This window comes from Ascidiella aspersa, chromosome 8 (assembly GCF_963924565.1).
Source record: "Ascidiella aspersa chromosome 8, kaAscAspe10.2, whole genome shotgun sequence".
Taxonomy (NCBI): domain Eukaryota; kingdom Metazoa; phylum Chordata; class Ascidiacea; order Phlebobranchia; family Ascidiidae; genus Ascidiella; species Ascidiella aspersa.
The window spans coordinates 25,732,801-25,750,133 of record NC_139454.1 but is presented as its reverse complement, the minus strand read 5'-3'; the positions used below and the strand labels follow the sequence as shown (position 1 = coordinate 25,750,133).

Below are 17,333 nucleotides of genomic sequence, written 5' to 3'. Positions count from 1 at the left end.
TGTTGCTTTATCAGTAGTCCAATTATTGCTTTATCATTACGTATTTCAATCATGAGAAGGTCGCACAGATTCCTCCCTAATAACACGATTTTCCACCGTGTGCCTCTGCTGCCTAGCAAACAACTGTGGGGAAATGCTGCGCTTGTAAAAGCACGGTAAGTAATTATCGGTAGTTTTGATTTAGTTTGCACTTTAGCCAGGCACGGTAAACTGAAACAATTGTCCAAATAGATATATATCTGATGTATTTCGTGAGAATTACTATGAGGTGGTCAAACTGTGGTTTACTGACAATTTTGCGGATCATTTAGCTCAGTGCTTCTCAACCTTTGGGTCGCTGTTTGATTTGGTTGGGTCGCTGACCGCAGTAGTTCACATGTTTATATCAATTGAGATTGGTTCTGAGCAAGATTTATCAATTAAGAAAATTAGGAAGCAATACAAATAATGTCTTATAATAATTATTCTTTATGCTAATGGCAATTTTTGTTCGCTTACAAGAAGCTAGTTTTTGTTCGCTTACAAGAAAAAACAATTGGGTCACCAAAGCTTATTATCATACTTACGCTTAATATTTGGGTCGCCGCGAAAAAAGGTTGAGAAGCACATATTTAGCCGATTAATGTTAGCAATGTTCCCTTATTTGTTAGTAGTTTCTCGCAAGTAAATTTTATAAAACTTCTTCGCCCAGCTTTTAAACTGCTGCATTTCGAATATACATTATCACTTGGGTAAATCTAACCTTTAACGAAACCCAAATATCGCTTTTATATTGTTGGCACTACGGACTAAGAAAACAGCTTGAGAGCACAAATTTAAATTAAGGAATTTTTAGACGTTAACTTAACAATTCTGGCTCACACCAACCATAGATTATTACGGAACGTTTGTAATGTTACTTTTATTTCATGCAGATTATCATGACTCACGAGAAAGTTCTCTTCTGTTTTTTTGCTGAGTCATGCGTCTAACGCAGAGTTTGAAATACCATCAAGTCAGCATAAGAAACGCAGGGATGAAAAGGAAGTATTAAAAGGTTAGGAATTCATCAAAATCCCTTAGAATTCTGCTGGGATTGGAATTTCATTATTTAAAAAAGGTGGCTAAAGTAAAACCTGACTAATTACAAATATTTGGGATATTATAATGAACTGTGATAATATTAAAACATTTATAATTTGATGACCATATTTTCCTTGATTGAATAACTGATTTCAGTTAGCCCCTATAAATGCTTGTGGTGGACTATTTGGGCTGTTAGTGTATAAATGTATCAGTCACATATATAATTTTATTTTACACAAAATAATTAACTCTAAAACATTATTGCATAGGTAAAAAATTAGTCATTATACATTAATTTGTTATAGAAAACTTTTCAGTGACTTTCCAACAAAATAGTAAGTTCTATTTCATTGAATTGCCACCCCAAAAGGCATATTTACTGTTAATAGGCAGCTCTTTGTACCGGTCTGAATTTCTGTAAGCAACTATTTGTGGGAGTTTATCAAACGCTTTCAAGTATCGAGCAACATTCGTTGGACAAGAGTTGACAAAATCAGGAAACATCACCCTTATTTGATCCAAAACCTCGCAAAATGCAAAATCAACAAAGGTTATCGCCTCACCACTCAACCACAACCGTGACCCCAAAAATGCCCCGGCGTGATCAAGGTCTTGCATGAAACGTTTATAAAATGTTTTCTTGTTTTCTTCAAAAGACCCAGCATCAGAGTAATAACCCAGATTGATAAAACGATATCGAAAGTCTTCAATAAATCCTTGTAAAATATCGCAATCAATCTTTTCTTGATTTGATTGTGGAGTTAATGTTCCACCATTTTTTCGAGCAATGTACTTCATAATAGCCCAGCTTTCTGTCAATTTAACGTCGTTATCAATCAAGTAGGGCACATTTGGGAAATCAAATCCAAGTTCTGCTTTATCTTTCAACCATTCTTTTCTTTCGTATTTTGGGAAATCGCCGGTAATATATTTTTTATCTTCGAAATCGATCTCCAAGTATTCAAACATCAGTCTTATTGGCTCAGCCAAACACCTAATATCCCAATATCCTAATATTGGTCTGCTCATTATCACTATGCTTGTTCAGTTTATATAAATTGTCCAGTTCATGTGAAGTATCTGAAATAAACTTATTGGTTAAATTTTTAAAAATTCATTTTTTTAATCCCCAGTAAGTACATTTTTAATGAAGAGGTTATTAACCCTGCTAACAACATAGTAGTTTCAAATCAATATCTAATCACCAATGGGTGTATCTGTAGATATGTGATTGCATTTAAGTTTCTTCCCACCAAAAATATTTTTTTAATATTTCTAAAATTTTGCATTTTCATTGAAAAACAGCTCTTTGTGATGTATATATGGCAGAATTTCGGCGTAACCTTTCAGCAAAAATATTTTTTGGCCTGAATCTTCACTAATTATAGAATGCAGTTGGGCAAAAGTAAGCTGGGTCGACAGGTATTTCCTTAGGCTAATTACCCAGCTGACAAAGTAGTCATTACACTATACAATATCTTAAAAGGAATAAATTAAGTTACTCATTCCTTGATATCGTAAGAAACTAAATAATTTTGAGGGTCACAATTAACTTGTGACTTTACCAGAAAGGTGAAAGAAGGGGATATTTAGCTGTACTATGAAATTAAAATCTATATATAAATCACTAATGTATGGTACCCCAGCAAACCGGGTAAATAGCCATTAAGCACTTCATGAGGCTATTTACCAGACCAACAAATCAATTTAAATTGATTAATGACTAAATCATGGAAATAATGTAAAACTTAAAATTTAATATTACCACCACCTGAATTCTACCCCAATTTTAACCAAATCAATGTAGAATCCCTAATGGGTGTATGTGTACCCAAGCAATCTAGCAAAAATAGCCACTTCTAAAAAAAGGCGCTGGTCAACGCACAAAATTTAAGTTAGCGTTTGTGTGTGGGTTGGTTAAGTATTAATATATTCTGTACTTAATAATAATACTTGACCCACCTTAAACCCAACGCAAACCCGCAACCTAACCCAAATAATGCTTGTTGTGGTAGGATTCTAGACCAGCGCCAAAAAAAGAATAATATCAACTCAGGAGATGTTATCTTTCTTTTTGTAAGCTCAAAATGTTTTGAAAGCATTATTCTAAAAGTATAAGGGCTGTAAAATGCATTAGAGCCGAATTAACTGAGGACATGCTTGAAGAGGTTGTAATTCACAATATCGTTATAAATAAGATTCACTTATAATATCAACAACGAAATGTCAATATTAGTGTAAATATTATAAAATTTAGGGAAAGTCCCAAAATAATTGTAGATTGGCATTGCTAATATTGTTTTTAAATTATTTTCTAAAATACAAAAAAAAAACATTTCCTATAAAACAAATATTGTAAAAATGATTTTTCTATAGATATTACAATATATATAAAAGTTGGGGTATGATCATTTTCAAAGATGAGGTTAGAGTTCAGTGTGGTCCAAGGTTGACAGGATCGCGACCCACAATATTTATTGCATATTTTTTGCGGGCTAAATACATTGGGTTACATGTGCTACGGTCCCGGTACGTGAGTTTGAGTCTTACTGCAGGCTAGTTGTTTATCTAACCTGTCCTGCTTGCATTTTTGATTGACAGATTCGGTGAGTCTGCGATGGCTTTTCGGGCTACTTATGAAATCGTTCGCCAAAAAGTAGCTTCAGAAGGGCTAGGTCACAGTTGTTCATAACATACATACTGGTATGTGTGTGCATCTTTCATTGAGTAGTCATGAAAAAGAAATAAATCATCGAACTTTGTTGAGTGTAAATGAAGAACTGGCAGAATGATGCGTGTTTGACAAAACTTCTCAATTATATGAATACGTCATTACAATCGCATAGCCTGCGTAAAATGTTCGCAAGATAAAATTGCCTTATTACAATTTAAAGTTAGATAGGTGAACTTGCAAATTACACATCACCAAATTCCAAATGTTATCGTATCGCGCAAAAATGTTTTAACCAGATCAGTTTGGCTTAAATTGCATCTTGCATGGGCCTTCGAGCAATTTTTAATGGGTGGCGGGCTATTTTTTATACCTATTTCAGTTTTGTCATGTAGTTGTGGGCCGCGTTATGGCACTACATTCATTGCAGGGAATTTTTAAAATGGATTGTCGTCTGCAACTTTTAAGTCGTTTACGAATCCCGAAAACTTATTTTTTTGTCGCCAATAGGTAAAAACCTAATCTGACTAACGTTGTATTAATCCTGGCAGTCGAGCGAGAACATTCACCTGGTTTAAGGTTTAACCAAATGAAACTGATGCTTAACCGTTCAAATATAACGCAGGAGGCATTTGTCTGATAACATATTTATAAATGTACATCGAACAACATTTGAAAAAAAACAATTGTTCATTAGAAACAGATTTTACATTTGGTTCATTACAATGTTAACACCATCATTATTTCTTTGCAAGACAGAGGCTTTAAATTTCTCGAAACGAACACAACATCTGTCAATCAATGTGGAGTAAAGCAAGGGGTTCAATGCACTGTTAATGGGAAGCAAAATACCAGCACTAATAAGATAAACATCATTGGGGAGTGGAACACCAGAAACAGCCAAGTAAGCAAGAACACACATTGGGATCCAGCAACAGAAGTCAGTAATAAGCAAGCGAGAAATACGTTTTTGTAGCTTAGTATTAGGTTGTTTGTTCCTTGCATTAGCCATTTTGTTACTTTGTACATAGATAAGTATGTAAGCCACAAGCATGGAAATGAACAGCAGGAAGTTGAGTGTGATAAGAAACACAGAATATTGCCAAGAAGCGTCATTTGTAGAGGCGAACAGTCTGGGCATGCAAACACTAGTTTCACCATAATAACCAAATATTCCTTTTATCGGTTGGTTTGGGAAAGTATTGTGGATTATTTGGGTGACGTCATACCAAGAAAGTGACGTCATGTTATCTAGTGTGATGTCATTGGCCAAATACACCATTTTTTGTTTGGGGACTTGGTCAGTTTTAAAAAACTTACTTGAAAACCAAACATGAGAAACAAAATATCCTGAATTGTATTTAACTAAAGGTATATTGGCAGATATCAATGCAAACAGCCAAACACATGCACATGAAATGTAAATCCATTTCAACTCCAGGGTCCTAGAAATGTATGGTTTACAAACTGTTGCAAGTCTAAACGCTGTCATGACAGCCATAGTACCCGAAGAGGCCATGGTAGCTACAACACACAAAACCCCAAGAATGGAGCAAGAACTACTGGTACGCCAAAGTGCGTCAAACGAGCAATAATCCCCTGAAAACTGTAAACCCTTTATGCTTATTGCGATTAGATAAATGCCCATGAGAAAATCAGCGGTTGCTAAGCTAAGCAAAAATATGTAGGTGCTTTTTGTGAAATTATCTGCGTTCTTGTTATTTACAATGTCCTTTATAGTAATTACAACAACCGCTAAATTCCCGATGCCAGCCACCAACCCCATTAACCAGAAGAAGGCTCTGTAAACAGGGTTGGCGATCATTTCCTTTTTGCCTGAAAAAATACCTATACACTCGTCACTTCCGTCCGAACATTGCTGAATTCCATCTTCAACCAAGTTGATGTCGACCGACAGGGGCTTTCCATTGCGGCAGTAAAACCTCGTTTTGCTGCATCGCGTCCTATCCTCGTCCGATCCGTCGTCACAGTCTATTGTTCCGTCACAAAGGTTGTTGACATCGATGCTGGTGAGCGTTCCACTGGCGCAATCGTGACGCTTGGGGCACAATCCACGTTCGTCGCATGAATGTGACCGATTCACCCCCTTACATGCTTTTCCGAACCTGGCTACCTTGCGCATGCAACCCACATCGCAGAACTTTGGTCGAGGCTCACAACCATTGCATTCATCTTCCATGTTCCAACACTCAGGTCTACCATCGCATTTAGTGGCCCGTGTGGGGAGTGAATATTGGTCAGGTAGGCAATACATGTTATCTACTTCACCGTTATTCTGAGTTAGTCCACAATATTTCGTGTTGGATTTTCCTACACAATTAACTTCTGAGTTGCAAAGCACTTTGTCCATATCCAAGCAGTCCGTTGCATTGTGGCAATGTATTTGGTTGGGAGAGCAAGTGTCTCCAGTGTCGCCCAAGATATCCTGGCAAACTGTTTGTTCGTCGCATAAACATTCATCGGAAAGATCGTAGCAGTCTGGAACCCCGTCACAAACCTGCTGCTGAGAAATAACCAGTCGTTTGTCGAAACACAAGAAACAAACGAATTGCCCATCAACGAAGCAAATATCTGACTTATCCGCGCATTGAGCTTCATCGTCGTAGATGTTTAACTGGGGTAAAACGCAAATTCCTTTTCTGCTTGTTCCCGAGCATTTAAATCCCAGCCCGGTTTTGATTTCATCATCATTGCAACGAATCTTGTTGTCGCAATATTCATGGGTGGAAATGAGATTACCGTTACTGCATTGCAACAAACTTGTGTGGGTTCCCTCCTCACAAACCCACAGTCCATTCCCACACACCCTGTCTCTCTGCCCTTCACACGGCCCCATAAGTTGGCGGCAAGTCTTGTTGTTGTGAAGTGACTGAAACTTGATTTTGCTTGTCTCGTTTGAACAATGTACAATGTTAATTTTGGTTAAAGTGTCAACATACACACTCCGATCTTCGCAAGGCTCCTTTCGTCCGACGCATTGGATGCTACCTTCAGCCACTTGTTGCTGGCAAGCTCTGCAAAACCACATGTCGCTACCGTCCAAGCACTGGGGATCGTGTATACATCTGTGCGACTTGCCAACACATTGAAGCCCATCGTTGCAATGCACAAGGCCACTTCCACAACTGCTGCAGTTCGTCTCATCGCTCCAATCGTCACAATCCCTTCTCCCATCGCACCACTCACTTGCAAAAACACACTTCTTCACATCATCGCATTTCTTTGCCCCTGGTTGGCAAGTTGTGCAGTTCGTCTCATCGCTCAAATCGTTACAATCCTTCAACCCATCGCACCACTTGCTTAAGTGAACACACTGCTTCCCATCATGGCACATCTTAGCTGCTGGTTTGCAAGTTGTACAGTTCCTTTCATCATCACCACGCATACAATTCCTCCGCCCGTCGCAAACTTGAGTTTGGTTGATGCAAAGACTAGACCTTCCACACTTAAACTGATCTTTGTCGCATCTTGCCTTTGCTCCAATGCACAAGGCGAGTAACGCAACAAAACTAAAACTTTTCATTTTATCAATCTAATCTAAACTAACAAATTAATGGATATTTGGTAAGTGACTTAGCCTGTTATGCATGTTAATTTAGCATCAATTTCTTGCAGGTCACTTTTATACAAAAAAGTAAAAAAAAGCCAACAAATGCAAAGACCAAAAATATTATTCCACTTTTTCATCTATTTCAAAATTAACACATGAAGGTAATTAACACATCTATTTACCACTTTAACTAGTTGATCCTTATCTGCATTTAATTTATGCAAAAACACAAAAAAACAATAATATTCTAAGCCACAAATTGTTGCAAGACACACAATAAAGACCTTTAATTTATCTATGTCCTAAAATTATATCCCTCGTTTAAACTGAGCTAACTCCCACCACTATTCGAATCATCTCGCATTTGTTGCAAAAATAATTAGTTGCAAAAACCAGACCCTTTAAAATGAATCGGATTTTGCATAGAGGAAATTACCAAGGTTCACTTCACCAAGATTGAATCGTAGGTATATAAACCTTGGCCTTCTCGCTGGTGCAATAATAGTTTATGCAAATACCTTGTTGCGACATTTTCTTTTGACCCAAGGTTGCTAAAATTATACCTTCCTTAAAACTAAAATGTAGTAACAACACTGCAATTTAGTGTAATATGTCGACCAGATTTTTTAAATATTTTTAAAGGTTTAAAAATACCGCTCAATATTTACTTGTTTGGTGACAATATTTTAAAGAAATAAGTAGGTGGCCTAACCGCTTTGCACGTAAATATACTTTCCCACTGATTAACTAAAATGCCACAAAATAAATTTAAGGCTTTTTCCTAATTTTTTGATTTATACAAACACTTAAAAGCAGGTGTCGGCAGACTTTTTCTAGTCGCGAGCAAAAACAGTAATAAATTTCAACTAACGTGTTATAAAAACTTGTGGCCTTAAGGCTTTTTATTTAAAAAACAGGGGGTGGTAATGAAACTTTTATTCATTTAGAAATGAGTCCATTTATCCTGCGAATGGCGAAAAAATGCGTTTGTTTGGTTTAAAACTTTTAATTTAGAAGGGGAGCGATACCCTGCACACATTGCTTATCATCTCGTTGTTATATGTTTAAAATAAAAAAGAAATGCATCCGCGAAAAACATAGATTAGGTTGTTGGAGAGTCCCATACCAATAGCTAGAGTTCACATTTATAATTTCCACTTAAGAGTTTACATTCGTGAAAAAATTTTGGGGGTTGATAAAGATTCATTGAAAAAGCAAATCGACTTCAAAGTGAAATAAGATTCACGCAAAGAGCGAAAATATGGCGATTGCTTATTGCCCAGATTGTAACATAGATCGCGAGGGCTGAAGGCTACCCACCCCTGCAGTAAAGCTTCTGGGTTTTGTTGAAGTTTTAAACAACATTGTGACGTGTTGTTAAGGTGAACTTTTAACCCCAAGTGAGAGGATGTTGACGAGATTGAATCTTGGAAGTCACAAACCAAGCTTACCTGAGCAAGGAGCCGCGCTAACCTGAGCTTGCGCTCGTATATTTGGAACAATCTCTCAGTTATATTAGGCCATTATGTAAATTAACGCGGTTGAAGTTTCGGTCGTTTGCGAAGCAATGAAACACTTGCCCTCACTCACACCTTTTCGTGTAGTTTTGTAAAAAGGTTAGAAGCTGAAAATAGTTGGATCCTTCTGTTATATCGGGGTTGTGAGTTCGAATCTCACCGTAGCCAAGTACTTTCTGGCGGCCAACGTCTTGCTTACGTACAAATCCTTGTTAACGGTGTAGCGTTATAGATTAACACATATATTGGCACAATCAGGTGTGCAATTATGTGTAATGTTTACTGTTTCTTGTTCGATGCTAATATCACAATGCTATTTTAAAGTAAGGGGCTATTCACCCGGACAATAAAGCAATTTTAAATCAATGCATAATCACCAGTGGGTGTATGTGTACCCGAGCAAGCCGCCAAATAGCCAATCGCACTTTCTGAAGCTATTTACCCGGCTAACAAGGTAATTTACCAGAATTAAAAAATAAATTAAAAAAAAAAAAAAACAATACTTAGATTAATCGCTAATTGTCATTGGTGAAGTAAGCCGGGACAGTCCGGAATGACGTCCCAACACAATCATTTTTGCAAGTACGCCAAGCTGGTAAAACAATGAGCGTTTTTCACCGAGCCACCCGTCATTTCCTTGGTGCATTCATACAAGGGTTCAGTTGCATATTTGTGCACAACAGCACGCGGTAGCCTTCAAATGTTACTCGCTTTAGACCAGGGTCTGTTAAACTGGGGTCCATGGACCCTTTGGGGGGTGCTTGAAATTAGACTTAATTAAATAACTAGTGTATACGTAAGAAGTGATTAATTTTTCAAAGAAAACACTTTAATTAAAAATTCAAAGTTTAAAAACGAGCAAATAGCCACTTCCTTAAATTGGTTTATGCGAGCGTTTAAAGCTTTAATATTCCATAATATGTATATTATATTGTTTAATGTTGAAGATGCAAAAAAATTAGTACGCTTATTTATTCTTTAGCTCTACCTAGCGGTGGTTGATTTTTAAAACTAACTGTGTAACCACCCTGTTTAGTAATTAGCGAGGCTAGAACGTTAAAATATATGGTTTGATTAATTTCTTTAAATATGGATTTGTCAAATGACAATCGCTTTTCAATTTGCTGGAATCTAGCTCGGGTATTTCTAAACGACTCCTTGAAAGCCTGAATATATCTTAAAATTAAGTGCGGTTACCAGCATTAATTTAGGCGCGGCGCGAAATTCCAAGTTGATTGCGATCAGCTGATCGAGGAAAGCGCCTCTGGCTTTATGGAAACGTCTTTACAAGGAAACTGGAGAGCTTCAAGTTGGACGTGGAAACAAGTTGTCGGTTTGAAGCAACTTTGTACATTTTGTTTGGATGATCTCGTTTAATACGCCACTGGGGCGTACAACTATTACGAGGTGCTGTAACAACTAGTGGCTGTCACGCGCGTCAATCTCGACTGTGGAGTTTATAGGCTTTAATATTAACCTCTTTTGATGCGAGAAACCGCTTGGGTCAAAGCAAGGTTCGGGCAGGGAACCTTGCTTGATCTTGGCGGTGCAACGTAGTTCTGGTGCCACGAGAAGGTTAGGGTGCGTTGTAGGTGGCCCATAGAAGAGCTCGTGGCACAATTTTGAATAAATAGGTTGCTTTTAGCTTCGCGTTACAAATAGTGGGACAAGCCGTCACCAAGTTGCGTAGGATGTCGTAGAAGTGTGGCGGTTTTAACAAAATAGGGAATTTCGTGCTAGATTCCGACGGTTGTGTTCACGAGCTTGTCTTGTGTCCGTGTAACGCACGTCAATACAAACCGGTATTGGCACCAAACCTCGCGTAGGGCATAGGATCCCCGCCCCTGGCTTTAGCTCTAAATGCAGATTAAACTTCCATTTGTGTAATTTTTGTGGGGTAATGGGTAAGAGTTAGAACGGTGCTGTGTGGATCTTTCTAGGGTGGCGCTGTTTAGCACCGTTCTTATAAAACCGTGTTAAAATCAAATAAATATTCTTTACACTTTTTCTCCTGGAGCTAATTGACCGATCCCTAGTCACTGGTTTTCAAGCTAGTCAGTGGGTTTAGCCCATTTGTAAAGTAATTGCTTGAGATTAGTGTAGGCCTTGTCCTGGCGTTTTGGCATAAATCTTCCCTTCCAATTCCTGTGACTAAGCAGCAAGAAGTGCCGGACAAGGCTAAACACTTGAAAACCAGTTTGAATCTGAACGTTGTAGCTTTTATGAAACGTGCGCTTTGATTTAAACCAAATTTTGGCAATTAGGGTCCACGTTAAACGAGAGTCTTACTGCAAAGCTCTCGTTCGGTCAATAGCTCCATTTTCTTGTGTTTTATGAGGAGGTAGTAAATAGCTAACAACTGCCCCACAGTCGCCATAGACGTTGCCTAAGTTGCAAACATATTTCAAAAAATATTTGCTAAATGATTGATCTTTAATATTCGCAACTGGCAAATTCGCGTGACAGCCACGCCTTCTATTGTAGACGTTTTTTTGCACATTTATAACTTCTGATAAGCAGAAAGGGTCAGGGTTGGTTCAGAGCCTTTTCACTATAACACTGCACTTTTACTGTAAGTACACTGCACAGCTCTGAACCATTAGCGCAGTAATCGGCAAGCACGTGTGTTTGGTAATTTGCATGTTTGGTTGAAATCCGCCATTCTGAAGATGAACTAAGAACTCATAACCATTAACGAACTCGAATTGAACAACCGCGATGCGACGAGACGATGGAATCGGACCTAACTTAAGAACTGTGTGTTGTGTGTGCACTTAGTAAGTCTGCTACATACAAATAAACCCTAAAACAAACATTTGAGGCAGATTGCACGTCGTCCTTTTGCCGAGTATAAAAGAGTAAGGCAGTTGTAGTAAAAACAATTATGTTATTGGGTGAAGGTCTACCGATTCCTAGAAAAACCTATTTTAATCTTTTGTCGCTTCAGGTTTTTTGTCGCTTCAGGTTTTTTTGTCGCTTCAGGTTTTTTTGTCGTTTCAGGTTTTTTTGTCGTTTCAGGTTTTTTTTGTCGTTTCAGGTTTTTTTGTCGTTTCAGGTTTTTTTGTCGTTTCAGGTTTTTTTGTCGTTTCCGGTTTTTTGTCGTTTCAAGGTTCAAATGGTAAGTTTTGACCGCTTTGTTTTTGCAGGTGATTACAAATCCACAAACCCACACACAAACAGAACAATTATGAAAATTAGGAACATTAAGGTGTAGTCTTAGGGAACTAGGGCGTAGGTTTGGGCTCGCCAATACACTCTAGCTTTAAACAGTTTTTAACCATTTGTTTTTGTACTTTTCATGTAAACGACGTCACTGGAAGTATTCGATGACGTCATCATGACCACATTGTGCACGGACAAGTCATTACGTCATCAAACTGTCACGGGCACAATGGACAGTTTAAGATCACCCATCGTCATCTGCCATCTTATAGCGTATACTTTTTCCATGTGAAGCTTTATGTTGTAATTCTGAACTTCAGTAAAAGTTTATTACTGTCTGTAAAAATTATAATATTGTGTTTTAACTGTAATTGCGGTACAGGTTTTTCGTATAGTATTGAATGTTATGATCAACATTTGTGATTTTGTTTCAATTAGGAAAAATTGCACCAGAGTTCACAATAATGCCTTAATTTATGTAAATTAAGAAGAAAGTTTCAACGTTTTTTTTATTTTTGACCTTAAAATCTTTTTTAGGTTAATTCGCACGTTTTCAAACCACCTTTAAACTAAATTAAATAAGAGGCAGTTGAAAGCAAAAAAAACCGTAAGATTCTGGAGGTAATTTTTGTATAAACTGAATTTTAAATTTGTTCACTCGAAATAATAAACAACCTGTAAGAAGTTTGAAAGTTTACACCAGTCGAAATTTAAAGAAATAATAAAAAATCGAATTATTCGTGAAAAAAACATTTTTTTACACAAAATCCTAAAGTGAAAATTTATAACTTTAAATATTTTTAATTATACTACGGCTATATGCTGACAAAACAACGTAAACTAAGTGAAGTGCTCGCTTGGTAGGATTTGATATTGCCGGTTGAAATTCAATTAAACTTTGTTACTCACCATAATAAATTCTAAATTATTGCGCCTTGTACAGATTTATTGCGACTTTGTATTAAAATAATTCACATGGCAGAATACAAAGGCAAATCGAATGCTTTGCCTTTCTATCGTTATTTCCAAATTGTTCCAAAGGAAAAGGTTGGTAGGTGAATATTGAACGGTTGCAGACAATATGAAGCATAACAAAAGACGATGCTCATTAAATTGTAAATCCTAGCTTTAATTAGACATACACATCTGCTTTAAAGGTGGCATCTTATCGAAAAAATGCAACGAAGCATATATTTAGGTGAAAATGCAGAGTGGGTCTATTTTGAATTCGCAGTTCAGAAACATATTTCTGCGTTTGTAGGTTTTCTGTTGGATGTGAAACGGTTGTTAAAAACGAATGCGCAGTATTAACTAAAACTGTCTTAGTGAAAATAAGTATGTAGACTACATCGTCGCAACTTTAAATTGACCAATGCCTAAAAAACATTTAATAGGTTGAAAAAATGCTAAAAAGAAAAATGTTTGACGCTATTGTTATGTTTTGTTCTCGGGAAATTCGGTCTACGGAAGAATTAGTTTTGAAGAACAATAGTACTTACCAGTACGTGCCTTTAAAAAAGTCTCCGCCAATTAATGTAGCCTTGAAGAAACATTTTGGAATAAGATAATTTTTGCAAAGTTTTCTAAAAATAGATTTCCATCTTGCAAATAGATAGTTTCACAAACTACCTAGTAGTTATGTGTTTGAATACTTAAAAAATCAGATGTTTACCGGATTTCTGCACTTTTTTCTAGAAAAGGATTTTTTGCATTGGTAGTTTTAATGCGCCGTTGGTTATGTTTCTGTGTAATTAAAAAAAACGAACATTTTATTTAAAATATTAAAAACAAAAACTGAATAACAGAATAATGCTGGATCACAGAGATCGTTCAGCAGTGTAAGAATTGAGACTTCAAACGTATCGAAAGACAGTTATATCAATCATCGTCTCAGAGTTATATTATTTATGACATAAAAATTAAAAAAAGAGTTACTATTTTATTACAGCAACTAATAACCATAAATAAGCTAAAACTTTACCATCATACGCAAAGCATATTTGTTTCAAAGATCGGGTTTTAGTTTAGCCTGAGTTTTACAGGAGACGAATAAAAACTTTTTTTCTCTTGAGGTTGAATCGAACTGTCTGTTAAATGTGAAAATAAAACTCGTTTTCAATCAAAGAAAAACGCAGTTCCCTCCAACGAAGGCACAATCCAAGTGACAGAAATGAAGTTGGCCACGAACGAAAGCGCCGGGTTCGAATCCCGCCTCGTCGAGAAGTTTCTAATGGCGCCTTTGCTCGTTCTGTCCAGCTACTTGCTCATTTGCTCGCTCGTCTACCAGTTCATGCAAGTTCGCTCAAGTCAGGACACTTCTGCAAAGCTCAAGTGGAGCGACCGCTTTTGCACGCTTGCAACTGCTTCACTAATGATCCTAGCTTGTGTACAATCAACTGAGATCTACGCGAGAAGCCACAGCAACGCTCTGTGCAACCTCTACTTCCCCTTGATCGCTTTCTTGTGTCATTTCAGCCGAACTTGCATCCATCTTGTGTTCTGGTGCCGCCAGAGAATGCTCTTCGCCAACCCCGCGCTAAGATTCAGCCCCGCAATGTTGACAAGTGCGAAGATAGTTCGTGTCGCTGTTATATCACTAATGATCGCCCATCCCGTCTTCAGCTTGGTCTTTACAGTTTTCTTCGTCAAGAAACAGGCCTCGGCCGGAGGTTGCGAAATTATGCACCAGCAACTAAACGTAGTGATTAGTGTTTCATTTGCGGTTGACTTTATACATAGGCTTCTTGTAACTTGCCTCACATTGGCACCTCTCATCAAACTGAAGTCCAGAGCAAAAAACGATACGAAAAAGCGAATAATATCCACAATAAATCACACTTACATCTGCATGATAACAGCTATGATTTCTGATGTTATTTTAATTTCGCTCGCCGCCAAAAATTTCGCGATTCTGCAAAGGTCAGCTTTATCGCTACTGACGAGTTATTCCAACATCTGTAACTTCACAACAATGTTGTTAACGTTTAAAAACTCCAGCACACGCTTTCTTCCTTGTCATTTTTCTGATTATAACGAAAGCCCAATTTTTGGCTTCGTTACTTTTTTTACCACGACTAATGCTTAAGGTTTTCTTTCTTTCTCGCATTCTCGCTTTCTTGTGTTTAAGGCTTTAATCATTTACGTTTACACTTAAAAGTGTTTTTCCGTCAGTTTCGCATCATTTTATTTTGGGGCACTTTTATTTGCAACGGTTTGATTTGTTAATTAACTGCATTGCTGTTTTGCCGAAGCCCACATCTTTCTTGGACTGAAACGATGGAATTGACACCAGTCAACTGAGTTTAACTCGGGTTTTTTTAACCGACTCCGTCGTCCCGGAGAACATCCGGATATTGTCCCCACTTTTGTAGTAATTGATTATGTGAAACCCTTTGTTACTGTCTGATCTGCTTGTACTGTTTTAATTGTATTGCTGTTTCGTAAGCCGTGTATATATCAAACTACTGTAAAAACAAACCACTAGATATATGAGCACTTTTGCACCACTTCACATTGAAACCAACTTTATAACAGTTTGATTTACTTAATAAAGTGCAGCACTGGCAACCCATGGGCCTTTGCCTGTGTAGCGCGGTTAACGAAGTTCATTTTGGAGCATAATGGTTGGATGTTGTAGTAAGGCGTACCGTACGAAATGTGAAAGCCCATACAGAAGTATAGGTATTATTTTGAACGTTTTGAATAACTCTTTTTCAAGGTTGAAAATGAATAAAATTTGTTCGAAACGTTTAAAATATACTTAATTCTGTATGGGCTTTGATATTCTTTATACGTAAAGTTCATTTTATATTTTGCTTAAGAATCGCAGCGCACACTTTAATAGTAAATTCTCACATAAAAGTGTTTTTCAGTCACTTTTGCAACATTTTATTCTTAGGGCACCCTTGCAACGGTTTGATTTGCTCAGTGTATTCCTGCATTGCTGTTTTGCCGAAGCCCAAATCTTTCTTAAACTGGAAAGATTTAATAGTTTCCATTTAACTGAATTTAACTCTGATTACCATTTTTAGCCGTTACGATGAAAAACCAATGATATCAGCCGAATGATATCAGTGTGTTTTGAAAGTATGCGCAGAAGTTCAATATGATGGTTTGTCCTGACCTAAGTGGTCTAAAAAAATCATCAATTCAATTTACTGGTTAATTTTAATTTGCCACGTTTGTCGACTTTTTTGTAAGGCTAAAAAAGGAAACAGTAAAATGAAATGACTTTAAAACGTCTGATCAAGAATCATGTTTTTTTGCTGTAATACACTCGGATGTCGCATTTCTACCTTTTGTGGAAAATATTTTTATTTAGACCAATCATAGCGTATTTCCATTAAAATTGTGTAAATGAGCCATGGAATCCACATAGTTATATACACTGGTGGGATTCAGCTGGTTCGCACCGATTCTATAGAACCGTCTCGCGAAATTTTATGAGATCAGCCACCGGTTAACATTACTGGCTACTGTCAATCGATTTTTGCATCTTATTCCGTGCATTGATTTTGGAGTTTCAAGTATCTTACGTGTTTATTTTTTTTCAAAATGTGCAATGGTCAAGTTTGCAAGTAACAGTTTATGCATTGTGTAATGTTTTTTTATATTTGTAGTATTTTTCGTTTTGTAATAGTTTGTTTAAAAATTTAATTGTTGCGTCATAAATGCAAGTCATGAGACGACTGTTGCTTTTTAGTGTTGCTGTTAGCACTTAGCAGTGATGGGATTCAGACGGTTCGCAGTTCGCTACATTCACTGCAACTTAGAGCTGTGCATCCTGTTCTTGTAATTACTTTAATTATTTCCTAGAAAATATGACTTTGCAAGCCTAAAGCTAGAACAACAGACTAGCTTACGGTGAGGTTAGAACTCACGACCTCGGTCAAAACGGGACCGTCAATCTTCGTTAGTCAGCTAATTTTAGTAACAACCTTTTGTGTCTGGTACCAGGTACATTTTTGTACATATTAAGAAATTACAGACATATTTTAAGTTCGACAATCACTATGGATGTAATTTATCCTTCTAGAAGTGCCAGGAGCTAGGAGAAATGGCTTAAAAAACATTTTTGTTTTGGTTCACATACAGCTATTTAATACCATGTCAGTCATATTGCAACCCTTTTTATGCGAACAATAAACAAAACATCTTGGCATGCGGAATGCAGGGATGCTTTCTGTGTTTTACTTCTCAACAATAAATTTATCGATTGACAACCACAAAGCAAAATAACAGCTCAGGATTTTGTACAATAGAGGCGATAAAAGAAGTGTTAAATAAGCTAGCAAGTCCTATACATAGTCACGTCTACGTCGTCTTCTCACGTAATTCGGGATATTTG

The 17,333-nt window shown here is 37.1% G+C and overlaps 2 protein-coding genes across 2 annotated transcripts; both read right to left on the bottom strand.

Moving 5' to 3' along the window:
* Positions 1–960: 960 nt before the first annotated feature.
* Positions 961–2,140, bottom strand: LOC146137053 (glutathione S-transferase Mu 1-like). Its single transcript, XM_083395852.1, has one exon. The coding sequence runs from the start codon at positions 2,092–2,094 to the stop codon at positions 1,408–1,410; it is 687 nt and encodes a 228-aa protein (XP_083251978.1). The 5' UTR covers positions 2,095–2,140; the 3' UTR covers positions 961–1,407.
* Positions 2,141–4,442: 2,302 nt separating this feature from the next.
* Positions 4,443–7,280, bottom strand: LOC146137052 (uncharacterized). Its single transcript, XM_083396323.1, has one exon. The coding sequence runs from the start codon at positions 7,278–7,280 to the stop codon at positions 4,443–4,445; it is 2,838 nt and encodes a 945-aa protein (XP_083252449.1).
* Positions 7,281–17,333: the final 10,053 nt, after the last annotated feature.